The sequence below is a fragment of the Microcebus murinus genome, chromosome 18 (genome assembly GCF_040939455.1).
Source record: "Microcebus murinus isolate Inina chromosome 18, M.murinus_Inina_mat1.0, whole genome shotgun sequence".
NCBI lineage: Eukaryota > Metazoa > Chordata > Mammalia > Primates > Cheirogaleidae > Microcebus > Microcebus murinus.
This window is the reverse complement of record NC_134121.1, coordinates 22,565,589-22,586,654: the sequence shown is the minus strand read 5'-3', so window position 1 is coordinate 22,586,654 and position 21,066 is coordinate 22,565,589. Positions and strand designations below refer to the sequence as shown.

General features: G+C 52.5%; 4 protein-coding genes and 1 non-coding gene across 7 annotated transcripts; 1 reads left to right on the top strand and 4 right to left on the bottom strand.

Annotated features, from left to right (window-relative positions):
- Nucleotides 1-358: 358 nt before the first annotated feature.
- POLDIP2 (DNA polymerase delta interacting protein 2) lies at nucleotides 359-8,958 on the bottom strand. Its single transcript, XM_012740672.3, has 11 exons — nucleotides 8,703-8,958; nucleotides 6,855-6,936; nucleotides 5,576-5,673; nucleotides 4,785-4,881; nucleotides 4,545-4,620; nucleotides 4,234-4,341; nucleotides 3,641-3,777; nucleotides 2,786-2,812; nucleotides 2,454-2,579; nucleotides 1,364-1,443; nucleotides 359-817 (listed from the first exon to the last, which is right to left on the bottom strand). Exons 1-11 carry the CDS (start codon nucleotides 8,861-8,863, stop codon nucleotides 703-705), a joined length of 1,107 nt encoding a protein of 368 aa, XP_012596126.1. The 5' UTR covers nucleotides 8,864-8,958; the 3' UTR covers nucleotides 359-702.
- Nucleotides 8,959-9,042: 84 nt separating this feature from the next.
- Nucleotides 9,043-14,029, top strand: VMA12 (vacuolar ATPase assembly factor VMA12). Of its 3 annotated transcripts, none has more exons than XM_075994322.1 (6): nucleotides 9,043-9,294; nucleotides 10,732-10,787; nucleotides 11,478-11,567; nucleotides 12,072-12,114; nucleotides 12,337-12,449; nucleotides 12,761-14,029. In XM_075994322.1, exons 1-6 carry the CDS (start codon nucleotides 9,075-9,077, stop codon nucleotides 12,854-12,856), a joined length of 618 nt encoding a protein of 205 aa, XP_075850437.1. In that variant the 5' UTR covers nucleotides 9,043-9,074; the 3' UTR covers nucleotides 12,857-14,029. The 3 variants fall into 3 exon arrangements, with proteins under 3 accessions (XP_075850437.1, XP_012596137.1, XP_012596136.1); XM_012740683.3 differs by having other exon boundaries at nucleotides 10,732-10,805; nucleotides 12,388-12,449; XM_012740682.3 differs by having other exon boundaries at nucleotides 10,732-10,805.
- Nucleotides 14,030-14,791: 762 nt separating this feature from the next.
- Nucleotides 14,792-16,793, bottom strand: SEBOX (SEBOX homeobox). The gene is made up of 3 exons (XM_012740681.3): nucleotides 16,697-16,793; nucleotides 16,373-16,533; nucleotides 14,792-16,209 (listed from the first exon to the last, which is right to left on the bottom strand). The coding sequence occupies exons 1-3, from the start codon at nucleotides 16,791-16,793 to the stop codon at nucleotides 15,829-15,831; spliced, it is 639 nt and encodes a 212-aa protein (XP_012596135.1). The 3' UTR covers nucleotides 14,792-15,828.
- Nucleotides 16,794-18,034: 1,241 nt separating this feature from the next.
- LOC142862356 (small nucleolar RNA U13) lies at nucleotides 18,035-18,133 on the bottom strand. The gene has a single exon (XR_012913418.1). It is a non-coding gene; the product is annotated as a small nucleolar RNA U13 (small nucleolar RNA).
- Nucleotides 18,134-18,152: 19 nt separating this feature from the next.
- VTN (vitronectin) lies at nucleotides 18,153-20,934 on the bottom strand. Its single transcript, XM_012740671.3, has 8 exons — nucleotides 20,801-20,934; nucleotides 20,594-20,713; nucleotides 20,211-20,516; nucleotides 19,992-20,131; nucleotides 19,653-19,809; nucleotides 19,316-19,468; nucleotides 18,565-18,909; nucleotides 18,153-18,338 (listed from the first exon to the last, which is right to left on the bottom strand). Exons 1-8 carry the CDS (start codon nucleotides 20,862-20,864, stop codon nucleotides 18,226-18,228), a joined length of 1,398 nt encoding a protein of 465 aa, XP_012596125.1. The 5' UTR covers nucleotides 20,865-20,934; the 3' UTR covers nucleotides 18,153-18,225.
- Nucleotides 20,935-21,066: the final 132 nt, after the last annotated feature.

The following is a 21,066-nucleotide window of genomic DNA, read 5'->3' as shown; positions in this document are numbered from 1 at the left end:
CAGACTCGTGGCTGGCAAGCCCATTGCTCCAAGAAACCCAGCTGGCTTGCTTCACTCCTCTCCCAGGCCCAGCGAGGCCAAAGATGACAATGGCTGGTCAGTACTAAGAGCCAGGCCACTCTGATGCTGACACTGGCCTCCCTCTCTGCACTTGGCAGTGAAAGAGAGAACACGAGAGTCCAGTCGAGTATCACCCACCGGCTGAGAGGCACAGTGACCCTGGGAGGTGTCCAGCCAGCCTCCAGGCTGAGGGAAACAGGCACACATCCTAGCAGAGGGGCAGCTCTCTGGAAGAGCTGCACAGAGAGCAATCAAGGGCCCCCACTGGAGTAGAAAGAGCCTGCGACTTGGGCAGAAATGGCGAGCGTGGCCAAGCGTGCACAGGTTTATTGACCAAACCTCACATTCCAGACAACTTGTATGACAGGCCAAGATCCTCCAGGCCTGTGGCAGCTGAACACAGTTCCTTGGTGAAAGGTTTACTGGAACACGGTGTAGGCAAGAGTTATGAGGCCATCCTTGGAGGAGTCCTACATGGGTCTTCTGAAGAAAAGTTACACCGCCCCTCCCCCAAAAAAGGACCCCACAATCAAATTAAGAGACCCACTGTGGCTCATGATGAGGAGAAAAGAGTTCTGCAGCAATTGTGGTATGACAGCTGTTCTCCGTAGGGCCAGGCCTGGGCACTCAGCCTCAGCTGGCCTACCAGTGAAGGCCTGAGGGTGGTGTCTTCTCATCTTTATTGCTTTCCAGGGAGAAGGGAGGGATCCGGACATCAAAGTGGGAGCCATCAGGTCTCTCAAAGCGGAACGTGCCCCTGTGGATCAGAGAGAAGCTAGTTTAGAGGGAGTCAGGGCTGAGCCCTCCTGAAGATCAGGATGGGTCTATTTCCCCAGCTCCAGAGCCACAGAGGATGAGGCCAGCCTGGGCTCTCTTCTGTCAAACTCATGATGGGATGATTGGTCCAGAGACCCGAAAGCCCGTCTTGGCCCCACGTGAAAAGAAGAAACAGCTGTCCAGACTGGCCTTTAGATGCACACTGCATAAGCTACCCAGCTGTACTTTCAGGTTAAAGAGTTAAATACCACGGAAAAAACCCCAACTACGTGAGCAACTCTACCACATCAAATCACCAGACCTCTGGTCTAAGTCTTCAGTCCACAAATAGGGAACTGGGGAAAAGGCAGTAATAAAAAATAAGACAAGCCCCACACAATGAATAGCAGATAAGGCTCCATCTCAGAACTTAACTAGGCCCAGCATTAACTGCTGGCCATGAGCTTGCTATGAGCTCTCACTTTTTTGCCCTGCAGCCTGTGTCTGTGGAATCAAGTGGCCCCTGCCACAGCACACGCTCACTTACCACATGTGCCCACTAGAAGCTTGCAGGGAGACGTGGCTGCTGTACTGGAACGCTGGTTGCTCCTTGGATAATACTGGTTCCTGTAAGGATTCAGGCAAAATGGGTCAGGCCAAGCCTCAGGGACATGGTCCCTGCAACCTGGAGCCACATACTGACTGCCAGTTCATCAGGACTGACTGTCCCCCCCCCCCAGTCACCACACAGCAGGCACTGCCACAACAATGACTGCCAGTACCTCTGCCCACAGCATGGCCACTGGTGTGGGCCCTTTATCCTGACTGGGAAGGAATCTCAGACCGAATGTCTGAGGGCACCACGCAAAGACGCTGGACACAGGAGCTAGTCCATAAATTCCATTCACAAGCGCTAAGTGCCAGGCACCGTGACAGGTACACTGCAAACTTGCTGATTTAATTCTCCTGGCCATCATAAGGTAATAGGTATGCTCCTCATTTTAACAGTAAGAAACAGATTTTGGTTAAATAACTTGCCCAAAGTTATGCAGTTATGACACATCTGGAATTTGAAGCCAGACTACTTAATTCCAAAGCACTGTTCTTACACTTTGCCACGCTGCTTCCCCAAGTCCTCTCTGACTTGGACAAATGCTTGTTGAATGTGGCCTGAGGAACCAGTACTACTTGTGACTTTAGTTCTCAGGAGGCAGCATGGGGTAGGCAGGGAATATAAAAGCTCTTCAGGCCCAGCAAAGGATGTACACATGTAAAATGAGCCAGAGGCAAGACCATGGGGAGTGGTGGGAGATGCATGCCCCACCTAAGGGCACTCAAATTCAGGTTTTTAAGACATTATGCCAGACAATGAAAACTTGGACTTCAGACTCACTAGGGTTTAAATCCAGCCCCTGCCAATACTAGCTGTGGGACCACATGTTAGTATTTAACTTCTCAGGCTCATTCTCTTCATCTGTGAAATGGGTTGTTGTAGGATCTGTAATCCAAAGCAACCCAATGTGGTCACAGAGTGTGCCTCTGTCTGTAGTCACACAGGAAGAGGAAAGCATGCGCCAAGCCCCCAGGCCTGCTGGGCAGGACCAGCAACCAGGCATTAGTGGCCCAGTGATGCTCACCCTGCCCACTACCCCTCGGCCTCGCACTGTCTCCAAGGTGCCAGAGAGACTGAATATCCTCCAGTGCCGCTCCCGGAGCTGTACCACGTCACTGTCGAGGTTCTCCAAGCGGATGCAGTAGCGCCACTGTGATGGTATGGAGAAGAGATGTGTGTTTAAGAAAGGACAGACCTTGGGCCAGCCACCCAGAACTCTGTGCAGAGAGAAAGGCACCAAAGGCTGACACCCGCACTGCACAGGCTGCACCCCGCCAGCAGGTAAGCTCCCTCACCTCCAGCCTGACCCCCAGGCACACCTCCTGAGCTCCCCTCTCCCCTGAGGGAGACACTCACCCAGTAGACATGGGAATTCTGGGCTTCCTGGGGAAAAAACACAAAGATTTAAGTCCCAGAGGGCGAGACTAAGTCTGTTCCAATCAACATCTCTCCAATGGAGTACACATATTCCAGGAAGGTCGCACAGATAGAATATCTCTGGGACAGGCCGGGTGCAGCGGCTCACGCCTGCCTGTAATCCTAGTACTCTAGGAGGCCGAGGCGGGCGGATTGCTCAAGGTCAGGAGTTCAAAACCAGCCTGAACAAGCACAAGACCCTGTCTCTACTATAAATAGAAAGAAATTAATTGGCCAACTAATATATATAGAAAAAATCAGCCGGGCATGGTGGTGAATGCCTGTAGTCCCAGGTACTTGGGAGGCTGAGGCAGTAGGATCGCTTGAGCCCAGGAGATTGAGGTTGCTGTGAGCTAGGCTGACGCCACGGCACTCACTCTAGCCTGGGCAACAAAGCGAGACTCTGTCTCAAAAAAAAAAAAAAAGAATATCTGTGGGACAAGGATGATGACTGAGCTGTGGCCCACAAGCCCAGAGGCTGCAGGCTGCCACGTCCATCCCCTTCTCCTCATCCTGTCAAGATCAACAGCAGAGCTGGATGCCCAGATAATCAGCTACAGGGGGTCTGACCTTTCTCACCCTCCTCACCAGTCCCGCCACCTGTCCTCTCCTCTGTGTCCGCCTCGCCCCCCTTTCCAGCAACACTTTATGTTGGCCTTCCTGACTACCATGAGCTCCTGGAAGGCAGGGACAAGGTTTAAATTTAGAACCCTCCCTCTCCCAGCAGTCACAATGGAGATAGCACACAGAAACTGGGGCCTAGCCCTGTGGGAAGAGGCCAGGCTGGGCACATACCCTCATGCCCATGTAGAAGGGGATGACAGTGACACGGATGTTCTCCGTTGTTTCCCGGTGGACATCAGAGAGCTCTAGCCAGGGATGATTCTTCTCTTGCCAGGCCCGTAGCGTCTCCCGAGCCACAAAAGGGGGTGCTAGGGCAAGAGACAACGGGTTAGTCCAGGCCAGAGTGCAGGGTGTTGCACCCACTCTCCAACCACCCTTCCTAGAAAATCCTTCCCAGTGGTGGCCCAGTTGAATGTGATGCCCACATGTGAAACAAAAGTACAGGCTGGAAAAAGGAACAGAAATGCTGCCAAGAATCAGCCCTGAGGAGGCACGAGCAGTGCGATATCATGGGAAGAGAACTGGTCTGGGAGTTAAGAGACCTGGTTTCCAGACCTCGCTCTGCTACCAACAACCTTGAAGTAACTTCTCAGCATCCCTGAGCCTCAGTTTCCATATCTGTAAGGAGATAATAGCCATCCACCTGACAGGCCTAATGGGAGGTTGAAAAGGGATGTGGAAATAGAGCTTTGGAATTATTTCTATGATATTCTCTTTGAAAAAAGGGCCCTTCCATTCCAGCTTCCCTTCTTAAAAGATATTACCTTTTGTCTGGTCATATAGAAGAAATCTTTCAAAGAGTTCATGTTGGATGGGAACCTGATCCGTGGAGGTGTAGGGGAGGATGTCTTCATGGCTGACATAGTCCAGGCCTGGCACACAGAGGCAAAGAGACGGTGACATTCACACAGGAGAAGAGAGAAACAGAGCTAAAAACAAACATTTCCTGGCCTCGTCCCAGTGGAGGGTAAGCCTGGCACTATACCTCTCAGCATCATAATCCCTCCCAACAAATGACAGGACATCAGAATCCTCTCCCAGAGACACAGACCCCTTCTCAACAGGTACTACTCACCGGGGATGGCATAGAGGGCCCGGCTGTCATCATGGTTGGCTAAGAAGGTCACAGCTTCTGTCTGAGATCTCTGAGACTAAGGCAAGAAGTGAATCAAGGGCTTTCTTAATCACTGTGCAAGGCCTTGGGACCCAGGGCTGATGTGGGTTCTGTTTGACCCTTTCCCTCCCTTTGTGCCCATCGGGGTACAGGCTTTTTCTATGAAGAGCGCCCCCAGGCCCAGCCATCTTGCTTACTTACTATATGTGGGCAGTCACGGGCATCAATCAGCACCTGATAGTAAGTGTGAGTTTTGCCTTTCACCTCCTTAGAGCCGTGGCCGGCAGGGTTCTCAGCTCTGTGGGGTGGGAGGAAAAGGCCAAGATCACCCCGAGAGAAATGGAGGCTGTGCCAGACTCAGCTCCCTGCCATCTCCTCACCTACACAGGCTGGTCCCTGATCTGAAGGGGCTTTAGGACTTCTGGGCACCTGCTCAGCAACACCCCAGCCCAGCCACTTCCCAGATAGGGGCAAACAGTGGCGCACAGAGGAACTACGGTACACAGTCATGTCTTAGCTCTCCAGATGCCTCTTGGAAGAAGGGTGCCAACTTGAGAAAATCAAATTGTCAGTCCCCAGGGCCCAGACAACCCTCCTCTTCTTACACCTCAGGGGCTATGTGTGACATTTAATAGAGCTGGACCTTTTAATGTACTCTAGTGTTGATGTGAGATTAAGGGAAAGATTCCAACTGAACATCAAGAAATCAAGAAGACTGGTCCCCCAAATGTCCTCTGGGGTATTTATAATGAAAACTGAGAGTAGCTTGGAAGAGCATTCTGCGCAGGGCCTCAAGGGACCCTCTGGCTTAAGACTGTCCCTGGCACTCAGCACTTTGTCTCCATGAGTTTTATTGCCAGAGAAGTACTCTGGAGCTGTTTCCAAGGCCCAGGAGGGTGCTGTCTTCCCCCCTGGGACTCCGATTACGTATGTCTTCATGAGTCAGGCCTCCTCCTGAGGATACTGTGAGGCACAATGCCAGGGAAACTTACTTTTCTGGAGCTGCAGAAGCCACATCCCGATCATACAGTCGGGCCTGCCAGGGAAACAGGACGACACCGCGGTAGCCAAAAACACTATGAAGGAAAAGCTGAGAGGAAAGAGAGGCCTCAGTGAGTCTGCAGTACAGCAAGTCCACCCAAGTGAGGCCCAGACCACAAAGCAACTCCAGTGAAGGTATCTCCAGCACAAGGTCTTGCCACCTGTTCCCACGAACTCAGTGATCAACCCAGGCCAACTCTAGAACACTCTTTATCCCTTCTTTAGCTGGCTGACTCTATTCATCCTTTAGTTCAAAGCTCTGGCCTCTAGGAAGCCTTCCTTTTTTTAAATTTTGAGACAGAGTCTCACTCTGTTGCCCAGGTGAGTACTGTGGCATCAGCCTAGCTCACAGCAACCTCAAACTCCTGTGCTCAAGCAATCCTCGTGCCTGAGCCTCCCCAGTAACTAGGACTACAGTCATGCACCACCATGCCCGGCTAATTTTTTCTATTTTTAGTACAGACGAGGTCTTGCTCTTGCTCAGGCTGGTCTTGAACTCCTGAGTTCAAGTGATCCTCCCACCTCAGCCTCCCAGTATGCTAAGATTACAGGTGTGAGCCACTACGCCTGGCCTCAGGAAGCCTTTCTTAACCTCCCCTTCACCTAGCACAGTGTAGAGCCATCAACTATTTATATATCATTAATTCTTTTCTAGACTGTGAACTCCATGAAGGCAGGAATCATGTCTACCTTGCTTTCTGATTTAACCGTAATGCACAGTGCTTGGTCCATTGTAGGCATACCAAAAAAAACCAAAACGATGAATAAACAAAAAGTCTTCCTTACCTACCAGAATCCTAAATCTATTCCAGTGGACTGAGAACAAAGCTGATATAGAAAAAGAGCCTCACACCCAGAGCTTACCACGTTGTAATCAGTTTTATTATGACAAAGCATCAAAGGTTTACTTTTCTGAAAGCTCCCTCCACTGGCTTCCCACCATCCACTATGTTAAAGGAATCCTAACTCTCAGCAACCTGGCTCTTTCTTCACTATAGTCCAAACCATCCCTGTCCACATTAATTTGGAGAGAACCCACTGACACATTAAATGTGTTCAAATCTAGGAAAAAAGAAACCCCATATTTAAAAATTTGTGATTCTGGTCGAGCACCAAACATCAAAGTGGAATGAATGGAAAACCATACCATTCAAGCCTGTGATGAAGTCTGGCTCCTTTCAGAAGCAGAGCACTCCGTGAAAATGAAAGATGACCCAGCCCAACACTCACCTGCCCAGTCTCATATTTTCCATTCTGTTTTGGCACCTCAAACACACCAACTGTCTCCAACACTTTGCCCTCTGGTCGGTTTCTAAGTAGGAAGGAAAAGAACAAGCAACTGAAAAGCTGAGAAGGTAATGGAACTTATCCATCAGAATAAGCTCCTAGGATCCTGAGGGGCCAGGGCAAAGACAGCAGAGAAGGGTTGGGGTGGTAGGGCCAGCTGCAGCAGACAGGGGTCCTGCCAGGCTACCACAACACAGAGCTTCTGCCTCTCCTCCTCCTCGGTGAAGACCTCCCAGTATTAAATATGACTGCTCCCAGATCACTTTCTTCCCTCTTCACTCAGCATTTCTCATATCATGCCCTCTCACCCTGCTTAAATGTACCCCTTGCCTGTTTCTTCCCTAACCCACCCTCCTGACCTCCCACAGCATTTTAACTATTCTGCCCACTTTGCATTTCAGTTGTGCATGTCCATGTCTTATCTCCATTACAGACTGTAAGTTCCCTGGGAGCAATGTGTGTATCTGATTAGCCTCTGCTGCCTCTTATAGCCTAGTGTACGGAGGTGCTCAAAAAATATTTGTCCTGGCCGAGCACAGTCCATGAGCACAGTGGCTCACGCCTGTAATCCTAGCACTCTGGGAGGCCGAGGTGGGCGGATTGCTAAAGGTCAGGAGTTCAAAACCAGCCTGAGCAACACCGAGACCCCATCTCTACTATAAATAGAAATCAATTGGCTAACTAATATATATAGAAAAAATTAGCCGGGCATGGTGGCGTATGCCTGTAGTCCCAGCTACTTGGGCGGCTGAGACAGCAGGATTGCTTGAGCCCAGGAGTTTGAGGATGCTGTGAGCTAGGCTGACACCACAGCACTCACTCTAGCCTGGACAACAAAGCAAGACTCTGTCTCAAAAAAAAAAAAAAAAATATATATATATATATATATATATATATATTTGTCCTGTATTATAATTCCAAGTCCATCTCCCCCTCTACAGTATAGTCCTTACACTACCCTTGAAGGACTTAATCATCTTTAGATTTCTTCCTGTACTTCCCTACATTGTACCTAGTAGTCTCTCAATATAGTTTTTGTTAAGATTTACATCCACTATCACAGGTGTCTTAAATTGCAAGTAGCTATCATCTCTCCCCAATATCAGTGTTTAATCTCGGCCACTAAAAGGTCAGCTCTGTCAGTTCTCTCTCTGAACACGGCTGCTCTTTCTAGGGGCCCTTCAAAGAAAAGTTATTTTTACTGTTTTGGAGATGTGAACTTCATGTTGCCAACCACTGATCCACCGGCCCCAATTTGATCTGCTTGTCCCATCCACAGAGACACTATTCACACCAATCCCGTGGCCTCGAATCCCCTTCCCCAAGTCACATAAAGAAAACCGGTCTCCCCAAGGTCACAATGAAACCTGGGACCCAGGAGCATCCACACTCAGGAGTGTTGTTTCCCACCTTTAGCATCTTCCTGGAGGAGGCTTTGATCCAACCCATAGGCTGAGGGTTTAAGTCAAAAGGGCTAGCGTTGAATTAAAAGACTGTGCACTGACAGCGGTGCTGGGGACCCCAGCCAGGGAGGGAGGATTCGCTCGGAGAGGATTACTAGAGCCCCTCAGAGCCAGTCCTGCACAGCCAGGGCTCTAGGCCGCGCTCCTTTCCCTGCTCCTGGCACACGTCCCAGGCAGCGCAGGTCGGCTCCCTGCTCCGGCGGGACCCTCTCCCGCGTCTAACTCCAGTCACCCTCAGCCGGCCCAGCCCCCTGGCCTCCTCACTGGCCGGGAACACGCTCCCTGGGCTCCAGGCCCAGCGCCCGCACCCCCTCGCTCCGTCCCTCACCGGGACGAGAGGTGCCTCCGCGTCGTCGTGGTCGCCACTGGCGGGAAGGCCCCGGCTCCACCCGCTGCACAGAGCGGTCTCAGCCCCCGGGCCCCGGTCAATGACCGGGACCACCAGCGGCTGCCCACGGCTAGGGCCCGCCGGGCTGCACAGCCAGCCATGTCCCGCCCGAGCGCCTGCTCGGCTGCTGACACAGGGCCCGACCCGCGGCCGGGCGGCGTTCCGCCCCCGCCCCACACTGCCCCGCGCCGCGTCTCCACCCCCTTGGCTCAATGCCCAGCCTAGCCCCGCCCCGTGAGCGGCAAGCTACTTCCGGCGCAAGGCGGCCGGAAGTCCCTGTTCCGGGTCACCTGACCTTAGAGTGGGCTAGACATGGCGTCTTCCTTGGTGGCGGGCGAGCGATTGATACGCGCTTTAGGGCCGGGCGGGGAGCTGGAGCCAGAGAAGCTGCCCCGAAAGTTGCGGGCCGAGCTTGAGGCCGCGCTGGGGAAGAAGCACGGGGGAGGTGACAGCTCCAGCAGTTCCAGCGGCCCCCAACGCTTGGTTTCCTTCCGTCTGATCCGGGATCTACATCGGCACCTGAGAGAAAGGGGTGAGCCCCAATCTCCAGTACGGGATCACCTCTTGTTTCCATATCTACTCCCTCCTGAAGTCTTTTTCCGTCACTCTCCTCTCGCGGAGCACTCATCTAGCCAACCCAAGAGCTGTTCCATAAACCCTAGGCCACCCACTCCCTTCTTAACTCCCATTGGAATTCCTCTTGGGTGACAAATTTTACTTACGCCGTTTCTGCTCTCTGGAGAGTCTCGTCTTCACTTTCAGACACACCTAGGCCCACCTGACTCTTCAGGAAGCCCAGGTTTAACTCAGTACCATCTAACAGGTTCAGTTTCTTCGATTTTTGTCACATTAGGAACCAGCTTAGCATAGTAAGCTTGACCTTTTGGGAATCTGGATTTCTTTCTATCTCAAAAGCAAGAGTGGTGAGATGGAGTATCTTTTTCTTCTTCTTCTTCTTTCTTTTTATTTATTTATTGACGAAAGCTGTGTTGAAAGATCTGGACTGGGAGTAGCATCTGAGTTCTAGTCCTAGTTCTATCACTAACTTCCCTTGAAGGAGTCCTTTCTCCTCTCTGGGTCTCAGTTCCCTTATCTGCAAAGGGAAGGACAAACTGCATGTAAGGTCTTTTGCCAGAATTAACATAGCCTAGCCAGAAGTGCAAAGGGTAGACTGCTCAACTATTAGAACTAAAAGGATGTTGAAAAGAGATCACCTAGTACAGTGTCCCCTGAGTATTTAACATTACTGTGGACCTGGCACGGTGGCTCACACCTGTAATCCTAGCACTCTGGGAGGCCAAGGCGGGCGGATTGCTCAAGGTCAGGAGTTTGAAACCAGCCTGAGCAAGAGTGAGACCCCGTCTCTACTATAAATAGAAAGAAATTAATTGGCCAACTAAAAAAAATAATATATATGTATAGAAAAACATTTTATATGTTTTTCTATATATATATATATGTTTTTCATTATATATGTTTACAGGCATACAGGTGGTGCATGCCTGTAGTCCCACCTACTTGGGAGGCTGAGGCAGCAGAATTGCTTGAGCCCAGGAGACTGAGGTTGCTGTGAGTTAGGCTGACAGCTCGGCACTCTAGCCTGAGCAACACAGTGAAACTCTGTCTCAAAAAAAAAAATTAACATCACTGTGACCTAAACCTATTTAGGGCAGCACTCCTGTGGCCACAGAAACGATCTAATGCAAAGGCAAATACAAAAGGCTTGTGTGTTAGTTGTAATGTGGGAAAGATAATTGAGAGCTGATAGCTAAAGTCAGCTGTTTAGCACTAGGAGATACTTATGTGGAATTATCTTAAATTCTTCCCAATTGAAAATGATCCTGGAGATGGACTAATACAGAGATGGCTATATTTATTTTGGTAGAAAGAAGGGCTAGACCCTTTCTGATTTAACTGTTCAGCCTCAGCTCTATGCATCACTACATTTGTGGAAACTTTTTCTTCTCAGGTTCCACACTATACCTTCATGAGCTCCTGGAAGGCAGTGAAATCTATCTCCCAGAGGTTGTTAAGCCTCCCCGGGTATGTAAGGGATATATTTGTGAGAGTGGGTAGTGGCTGAGTTAGGCTTATTCATGATATATTGAATGTATGAATCAACTTTTGGGCTTGAAAAATGTGTCCTTTAAATCTCTGGGATGTAGAATGTGAGAACCAGATATTGTCCTTCCTGTTGGACAGCTTGGGAAACTGAAATACAAAAAGACAGTTTCTAAAGCAGTGTATAAAGGGTATCTAAGCTGGGCGCGGTGGCTCACGCCTGTAATCCTAGCACTCTGGGAGGCCAAGGCGGGCAGATTGCTCAAGGTCAGGAGTTCGAAACCAGCCTGAGCAAGAGCAGGACCCCGTCTCTACTATAAATAGAAAGAAATTAATTGGCTAACTAATATATATAGAAAAAATTAGCCGGGCATTTTTGGCACATGCCTATAGTCCCAGCTACTTGGGAGGCTGAGGCAGTAGGATTGCTTGAGCTCAGGAGTTTGAGGTTGCTGTGAGCTAGTCTGATGCCATGGCACTCACTCTAGCCTGGACAACAAAGCGAGACTTTGTCTCAAAAAAATAAAAATAAATAAATAAAGGGTATGTGGATCTCCTGGCACCCTTAGCAGTGTTTTCCCTTTGGAACCAATGATTGTGACCTACTTACTGGCAAGCTGGGAATATCATTCTCATTTGATTTTTCTGGTTCAGAACCCAGAGCTAGTTGCCCGGCTGGAGAAGATTAAGATACAGCTGGCCAATGAGGAATATAAGCGGATCACCCGCAATGTCACCTGTCAAGTAAGTGTCTGTTCTTGAATACATGGATTGAGTAGCCCCTGAAAGCAGGGCCCTGCATTGGAAAGAGGTACAGAGGATAGAAACAACATGGAAATTTGGTCTATATAGTATGCAGGAACCACAGGAGTTCCATGTTGCATGCAAACTAAGTATACTTCCCAACTCATTCACTGAGACTCTGGGCTGAGATGATGACCAATTCTTAAATCGTAGAAGTGGGGATGAGCCTTGGAGCCTTTCTTCTGTCAGGGCTCCCGACTATTCTCTGGCATGCTTCTGCCCTGCAGCCGGAGAGGAGTAGATGGGTACTGGGAGCCTATGTTCTCTTTCTGAAATGCTTACTCTGTAGTCCAGAAAAAGCCAAACTGATCCTAAGCAAAAGAATCCATGGAGAAGGCAGAGTTAATATATTGGGAAATAGAGAGGAGAGGGCTAAGGCCAGACTGTAAAATGGGTGCTCTCTGGGCTGCTTCCAATCTGAGGTCTGCTTTTTCTTTTTCCCAGGATTCAAGGCATGGTGGGACTCTCAGTGACCTGGGAAAGCAAGGTGACGTACTAGGAAACCAGGCTGCTAAAGCCTCTTCCTAGGCTGGGTTGTGGCACTCCTTTGCACCCAATGCTCTGGTTCTAAGGCTGAGCTATTCTGGCTTGCTATTTGAGGGAAACCCAGTTGATGGGGTGGGGGGAATGGGATGTGTAGGCAACCACGAGATACGGCCTCCTGGAGAATACTGATCTAAAGGTTTCTTCTCTGGGCTCCTCCCCTAAGTGAGATCAGTGAAGGCTCTGGTAATTGCCGTCTTCAACTTCATTGTCACAGTGGCAGCTGCATTTGTCTGCACTTACCTTGGAAGCCAGTATATCTTCACAGAAATGGCCCCGGTGAGTAGGCACTGGGCAGGACAATGTGCCCCAGGTAGGAGTATTCATGGGGAAAGGAGGATGAATGTGAATGTGCCTTGCACAGGTTAGATATTGAACAGATATTTATGCGGTGAGCAAGGGGAGCATTTGAGCTTTCCAGCATTGGGGGGGGGTGCGGTAATAACCCCAAGAAAAGCCAGATCCTCTTTTCTTCCCCTCCCCCAACTTAGGGCCTGGGTTGGGGGGCTCTCCATCCTCATTAAAGGTGCTGGGGGCTGCAAAGCTGGTGTTGGCCTGCATCCCCTAAGCCTGGTTCTCCCCCTTTGCAGCGGGTGCTGGCTGCATTGATCGTCGCCTCAGTGGTGGGTCTGGCCGAGCTCTTTGTCATGGTGCGGGCAATGGAAGGCGAGTTGGGAGAGCTATAACTGGTGTTTCAGCATCAAAGTCTGGAGAAGGCTTGGTTGCTTCAGGTTCCAACTGCCTATCACTGACTCTTAGTCAATCCATCAGTCTGTTTATACTCAGCTACAGTTAGAGGACCCGGCCAGGCCCCCTGGCCTTCCTGTGGTAGAGCACCCCCATCTGTGAATTTCCAGAGGGAGAAGTGGAGAAGATTCAGACAACAACACATCTTTAAAACTAAAAGGATTGGTCTATCAGTACCTTCTCCTGAACCTGGTGCCCATCTGCCTTCTCCGTTCCTTTCTGGGCACTGCTTGGACTGGGGTTTTTCCATCAGAAGTAAATGGAATCCAGGCATTCCCAGAAGTAGACCACACTGCCTTGAACTTGTCCAAGTGCACAAATCAGTCACCATCCTTTTCCATACATCTTTGGTCCAGACCTGTAATTGAGATCAGAAGCCTCCAAGAAAGCAGAAAGGATCCCCTTTTTCCAGTTTATGTGGGAAGAAGAAGTGATCAGAGGACAGACAGCAAATAAGAGAAAGATGGGTTGGTACAGGATAGTGGAAATGGAAACAAGGCAGCTAACTTTTTGGAAAAGGAAATGGTATTAGGCTCCTTTTCCAGAAGATAAAACCTTAGACTTAGAAAGATCCAATGACCAGCTGTGGTCCTTTCTCGGTTAAATGGAGCCAAAGACTCCTATTTGTCCTGAAGTACCTATAATGTTTAACTTCTGAGAACTTAGGTTAATGGTGTGATGATAGAATCTATACAATGCACTGTATAATGTACAAGGGTATCTACCTTAGTTATTTATTCAATAAATATGTATTGTATTCAGTGTATTCTTATTTTAAATCCTGTGACAAATAACACAAAATGCAAAGATGTCTATAGTTTTGATAATTATTCAGGGCCTGCTTCAAATGGTAGACTATGTCTTTGTTTGTTCACTATATGCATTCCTGTACTTTGTTTTTTATTTTCCAAAGCACTTTTCTGTGCTTACAAATTTTATACTCATGAGCTCAGTAAACATTTCCTCTACAATGTTTGCCAGTTTCTGTTAGTTGGGAAAAGGAGTCACCTGTGAGAAGAAAAAGTAGGTGGTGTTTTACGGTGTTCCTAATAAACTGAACTATTTAAGATTGAGCTAAAAAGCTACCATGAATAAAGCTTTGTGGAAATTCATGGCTGTACTTAACCTGTGTTGCAACCTGTGGGCCAGGGTGCCACATCTCCTTAAGCTTCCATATCCCTCAGGTACGTGGATTTAGGTTGGAAGACTTCCAAGTGTCAGGTAAAAAGCAGGCCTCCTCAAACGGACTCTGATGCCAGGACATCTCACAGTGAAATCAGGGTCATTCCATCCCACTCACCATTTCTTAGGATGGGGTGTTCACCAGATCCCAACCCCCTGCTCACAAGCCAACAGACTTCTGTAGTGCTGAGCACGTACTGAAAGCTGCTGTATGGGCCAGGCACTGTGCTAGTTTCTGGGGGTAGATAAAATACCTAGTTCCTGCCTAGCGAGTAATGAGGAAGAAATGGCCACTGTGCAATGTGGGTTTTGTCTACATGGGCAGAGTTAGAGACTGGAACCAAGCAGCCTGTCCTCCAGTTCTCAGCACAGAGAAGGGTGCCTTCCCTTCCCTCAGCCACTTCCTCTCACCGTACTGTGCTTTCTCCAGTGTACTCTCGGTCCAGAGAGTGCTTGCCAGGAGCTCAGAGGACAAACTGGTCCTTCCTAGTTTCTCATGGCTTCCAGTATGGAGAAGGAGAGGGAACTAGCATTTATTGAGTCACACACCATGTGAAGCCCTTTACCTACATTAGTTTTTCTTATTCCCAAAACAGGAAACAAGTTTCATCCCTGCTTTTCAGGCACATAGAATTTCAGAGTTGCCATGGTTACGCAATAGCATCAGGATTTGAATCCAGTGCAGCCTGCAAACTGTTTGCTTTTGTCTCCAAAGCAGAGCGGCCCCAGAAGTGTAGGCAACTGGAATCAGTGGGACCAGGAGCAGGGGGTGCCAGCAGAGCCTCCCATCTCCCCAGGGTCTGTCAGTCAGATCCCTAAGCCCTTCAATTAACCATCCCTCTAATCCTAGCAGAAGCCTGGGTAATACCTCCCACCCAGAATCTGTGTGGAACCTGGCCCTGTTTAGGGATTAGGTGATGGAGATAAATTTCCAAGGCACACAGCCCACAGCCCCATTCATTTGCAGCACAAAACAATCCAGATTAAGGTGCAGAGTTTGGGTTTTATTTGGAGATTAGTTGGTATTACAGATGACAGTGATACCAAAACCCAATCAATGCTGCTGTGCCCCCCTCTGCCCTAAATCTGTCAGGTTGTTTGCAGAGCCCCACATCAATCTGATCTTTGTGAAAATTAAATCAACATAAGCCCTGGGCTCCTATTCTTACTTTATTACTTTAATAGCACCCCCTCTTCAGATCCATAGTTCTGATTAATTTGTCCAGGTGGTAGGAAGTCTGGAGAGGGGCCCTGAACCAAGAAAGGGTGGGTCTCCAGCCGCTTAGATTAGGAACAGCGCTCTCCTCTCCCAGCTCACTTAACAGTTAGCTAATGGCCTGAAGAGCCCTCAAGAGACAGGCGGCTGCCCCTTCGGAGAAAGGAGGTTGTCAGCTACCGTGAGAAGAACTGGGGACCAAGCCTGGCAGGAGAGGTGAAAAACATGGCCTCCTACCTCATCCTTCCAAAGGTACCTCCTGAAATGATGGGCATGTGCCCAGGAGGGGCCAGGGCGCTGGGCAGCGGGAGCCAAGCCCCAGTCTGCACAGGGCCTGCACCTGGGCTGGCCTGGAGGCCAGTGGAAGGGACGAGGCCCTGAGCTAAACTCTCTTCCCATGGGAGAACTCCCTGGGTAAAAGGAGAGAACGGGATCCCCTTCTGATGTCTTCAGTCCTAGGAGGGAAAGGGTGGGCTACGGGAGCCAGAGGAGGGGTCTTGCAAGTTCTGGAGATTAGGAGTGGTCCACGTTGGTGACAATGGCCGAGGCATAGATTAGGTCAGACAGGCTGCCCAAAGAGGTTTGGGCAGTAGCTCGCTCCAAGGAAGGGTGGACCCCTAAAGCTTCAGCTGGTCCCCATGGGGCTGTGACTTTAGCCACCACCCAGCCTTGCCCTGGACCCAAGCTAGCAGCTGGGTAAGAGCCATGTCGACACACTGAGGCAGGCTGAAGTGTGCCAGGGGAGGGTGGCGGCTGCCCCAGCTCTCGGGACTCCCAGGGCTGCTGGAGGGTGTCTGGAAGAGAACAGGAGCCCAGAGGGGGTTCAGGCCTGGAGCTTAGACCTCCTGGCTTCCTGTTCTTGATTCTCTTGGCGCGGCGGTTCTGGAACCACACCTGCTAGGGAAGGAGAAGGGGTCTGTTCTGGTTCTGGCACCCCCTCGACCCCGGGGCAGGGAACATAGAACCTGAAGACAGGTTACCCAGAGAGAAGGAGCTGTCACACCCAGAAGCTGGCTGTCTGAGGGTAGCCCTACCTGGAGAGGGGGTCACAGCTCACCTGTATCTTGGCTTCAGGAAGGCGGGTGACCTGGGCCAGGCGCTCACGGGTGCCGATGTCGGGGTAGGGCCGTGCTGCAAACGCCCGCTCCAGCTCCAGCAGCTGCCCCCTGCTGAAAGTGGTCCGCTTTCTCCGGTGGGGACCCAACCCACTGGCACGGCCTGCAGGCCAGGGTGGGGATCAAGCCAGGACTCCCTGCAACAGCCTCCCTCCAGCCTCAAAGCCCTCCACCGACCATGAAGCCCCTACTCCCAGACCTCTTCCACCTTCCCCGCCCACCTGCCCCACATCCTCACCCTGCCCACCCTTTGCCCACCAGGTCACCTGCTGGGGATGCATCCACTGGGCTGGCCATGGAGCTGGCAGAGGACGAGGAGCCAGAGGGCCATGCCAGGGCTGTGCCCACACCAGACCTCTCCATTGGGGTCTATCCTGCTCAGGGTGTCTGGCCCGGCTTCAGGAGGGGAGAGGTTTAGAGTCCAGTTCAAGCAGGGTAGAGAAGTCTCCGGGGAAGAAGGGAAGGCCAGGGGCAGGGTTGGGGCTTAGGGGGGTATGATCAGGGCAAGTTTTGTGGCCCCTGCCCCTCCAGGGCTTCACAAAAGAAGCTGGTCCCAGCCTCCCTCCTCAAACCTCAAACTCCGGCAGTCTGTACCTGAAATCCTGCACTTCATGAAAATCCCCCCCGGGCTCCTTCCAGGAAGCCAAAGAGAGCCATCTCCCCAGTGCTCCCAGGGTGTCAGCTGCCCCTTCTGGAGCCCTTAGTGCCCTGGTCCTGGCTGTCTTCAAGGGAGCGTGGGTGGCGTTCTATCCCACAGCTGAGGACTGGGCTAGTGAAGCTGGGCAGGACGAGGAGGATAGGGTGACAGTGGGAGGAGCGGGAGCCACCTGCTCTCAGCAGGGCTGGGAACAGATGTCACCACCAGATCACCCTGGGGTCTGCTTTAGAGCTGTGTCTGTGTATAACCCCCTCTCTCTCTGGCCCCTGGAGAGCCCAGATGGGCTTCCTGGAGTCCAGGAACCAGAGAAGGCTCCACAGGTGCGATTGAAGCACTTCAAGAAAAATGTCTATGTTTATAATATTCTCTTCCTTGGATGTCTTCTAGGGTACTTTTCTAAGAAAAGAGGCTACATTTGAATTTCCTTTCAGTTCCTGCCCTAGCATATTGCTTCTGATCTCACTGTCGCCCACCCCAGACCCTAGCCGGAGGCCTCAAAGAAAGGCTCACCCTAGCAGTGTTTTGGGGGCTCAGTCACCGGTTTCCCGGGTGCTCAGGAGCCTGAGCTAACTGGATTGCAGACTCAGGGTGGACAAAAAGCTAGGATAGGACCCACCACCTCTTGCTCTTCCTCTGCTCTCCAACACTGCAGTCAACTCCAAGGGGCAAAGCAAGCATCGCCCAGGGAGGTAACTTCTGTCATCGTCGGAGGGGCTCAAATGCTTGCGTAGCTGCTGGCGGGTTGTTGGGGGCTACTTGGATCAGCAGGAAGGGTGGCTCTCGTGAGGTCCTCCCAGCCCATAGGGCCTGACCCGACACGGCTGAGTACAGCGAGGCTCTCCTGGGCCACACTGACCTATCGGGAGAGCCCAGCTCCCTCTGTCCCCCACGCTGGAGTCCGGCCACCCCAGTCAGGACTGTAGTCTTTTTTTCTTTTTCTTTTTCACATCAGATGGGTGTCAATATCCTAACAAGGCTTAAGGTAGGCACATCTCACACATGAGCGTGAAAACCCAATCATCACCCTTACGAACTACAAAAAGATCAAGACAGTAGTCTTAAACTGTGGGCCAAGGGACCTTTATTGGGCTGGGAGAAAGAAGCTGAAGGGGAAGCTATGGCGGGTGGGCTCGACTCCTACTTGTCGCCAGGCGCTGGGCAGCCCAGCCAGTACTGGGCGATGGAGCGAGGGTAGGGAGGGTTCACAGTGTCCACTCGCCGCGTGCGAAGGTTGACTCGGTAGTACTTGTCTGGAAGAGAGGACAGGAGAAGGTGTGTAAGACCCAGCCGGGCCCTGCCCCCTCTTGCCTGAAGGAGAAACGCCTAGGTCTCTCCCAGAAGGGACAGTGAACATCCACAACACAGCTGGCCTGGCCTTCTGGAGTCACCAACCGCAGGCTGTGTTTAGCCTGTGGGGACCAGGGCCAGCAGAGAAGTCCCAGGCTAGACCACCTTCAGGGGGGCAAGGGCTCCCACCTCCCGAGAAGAAGAAGACGCTCTGGATGGGCTCGCAGGTGGCGGGCACGAGCCAGTCCATCCCGTAGTCGTCGTAGTTGGAGGTGCCCAGCCCGCTCTCCTCACTGGAGAACCAGGACAGCAGGGCCGAACGGGACCCCCGGCGGGAGTTCTGGCCACGGCTGCGGCTGCGGCTGCGGCTTGAACGGTAGCGTTTGCGGCTGCGTCGACTAGCCTTTTGTTTCTTGGCCCAGGAGGAGCGGGGTGCCGAGCCCGAGATGTAGATGTGGCCGGCCATGGCCGCGTCCACCTGCCCAGGCACGCCATGCCAGTCCCGGCTGATGAACTGGGGTGGTCTGGTACCACCTGTGACAGGGAAGGGGTTAATGGGGGGCCTTGAGGGCCCTCACCCTGGCCCCTCCAGCAGGGCCTTTAGAGTTCATTGATTGCACCCAGGCCTCTGACTCCCTGTCCAGTGCTCTTTCCCCTGTGCTCCCTCCACCATATCCTTGGTGTCCCCACCCTGACCCCGAGGCGTCCCTGACCCCTCAGCCACAGTCCCTCCCTCTGCTGGCTGTGCCCTTGGCTGTGCTAGACAAAGTCCAAGGCGTGGGGTCCAGGGGGAGGCCAGCCTCCCCCAAAGGTCAACAGAAGCAAAGTCTGGCCTGAGCAAACAGCACTTGATCGATAGCGCCACAGTCACAGCTCCTTCCAGCCAGCCCAGGCCTACCCCTACCGGGGACATCCCAGCCCTCCTGCCCTCCCTCCCTACCGGAGGGTCTGCCCCAGAAGAGAAGCTCAAAGATGTCCTCCCAGCTGTCCCGCTGCAGCAGGGCAAAGTGCTGAAACACGGCCGACAGGGAGCTGGCTTCACACTCCTCCTGGCTGGGCTGCTGCTGGAACTGGTACTCCCAGTACTGTTTCCCTGGGGAGCAGGGCGCGGGCATCAGCAGGGGCGGCCTGAGCAAGGCTGGGGAGCCCAGAGGCTGTCGGGGTGAGGAGCTCCCGGCACGGGGTGGACACACGCTGAGGCTTTTTCCCAGTGAGGCATGGAAGGAAACCAAGGCAGCTCGACTCCCTGCCCATCCTCCCACCCATCCCCTGAGTACCCTTGAAGAAGTAGACCCGCTCCCGGCCGCTGTAGCTATGCGCAGGGAGGGCCAAGGCTGCGTCTACGTTGTCCGGGATGCCTTTGAAGCCTTCAGAAATGTTTCGGGGAAAATCAGGGTCCAGGACACCATCCTCGAAGCGCCAGTACTGACTACCCTAAGAGGCAGGGAAGGTGAAAAGGGGCATTGGAGACAGCTGGCTGGGCACAGAGGCAGAGTCCCCAGCCAGGTTCTGCAAGGCCCCGGCTCCAGCTTTCATGTCCACCCCGGCCCAGGGAACAGCTCTCAAACCTTCCCTCGAAGCCCCCTGCCCTGCCCCGCAGCCCCTGGGCCCAGCACCTTGAAGAGGTAGGTCTTCCCCTGGCAGTTGATGCGGGTGAAGGCGGCATCGATAGGGCCCTCAATGCCCCAGACGTCTCGGATGAGCTTGGGATACCCGGGTCTCACGGCTGTTTCATCGAGCTCATAGCAGTACTGCCCTAGAGGCGGGGAGGCTGTGTGAGGGAGGGGACGCTCCCCGGGCAGACCTCCGCCCTCGAGACCTGCCCCTGCAGTCACCTCGGAAGGCAAACAGGGAACCATTCTTGAGGTCCGTGAAGGCGTCAAAGGGCTTCCCACTGCACACCTCCTCCTCTGCCGTGGACTCAGGGGTCCCTGGGTCAAGGGTCTCAGGCCTTGGGACCTCCTCCTCGGGCCTGGGGGCCTCTTCTACAGGGCTCTGAACAGGTGGCTGCTCAGTGTTCTCCTCGGGCAAGGCCGGCACATCCGTCTGTGCCTGCATGCTGGAGTTGTCCTTGGACTCGACAGGGTACTCGTAGTCCCGGTACTCATCTTCCGGCAGAGTGAACACGTCCCCTCGAGTCACTGCAGACACAGCGGGTGGGGGTGAGTCTCCAGCTGCAAAGCGACCCCAGGACCACCCACCTGGGCTCCGAACATACCTTGGGGCTTGCACTCGGCCACGTAGTCGGCGCAGCAGCTCTGGTAGTAAGAGCACAGCTCGTCGCACTGACACTTCTTGTTGACGTTGAAGCCCTCAGTGCAGCGGCCCTTGCATGACTCTATGAGGAAGGGGTGTCAGTTGGCACAGCCAAGCCGGGGCCACCCTCACTCACCCTACAGTGTCCCCGATGGCCACCCTTCCACACCTTGGTCAGCCAGCACGACCCATCCCAGCAGGGCCAGCATGAGAAGGGGCCCTGGAGGTGCCATGGTGGGTCCTCTAGCTGAGTGCCCGGCAAGCTGGGCTCTGCGCTCCCTGAGGCCTCTCCTCTGCCGCCTGAGGGAGGGAGGGAGGGAGGGAGGGGCGGAGGCAGGGAGGGAACTAGAGAAGAGGAGGTGCCCTTTCTGCTGCTGGGTTTGCTCAATCCCCAGCCCATCCCCCAGTTCGTGCACTCCAGAGGCTGCTGCAGCA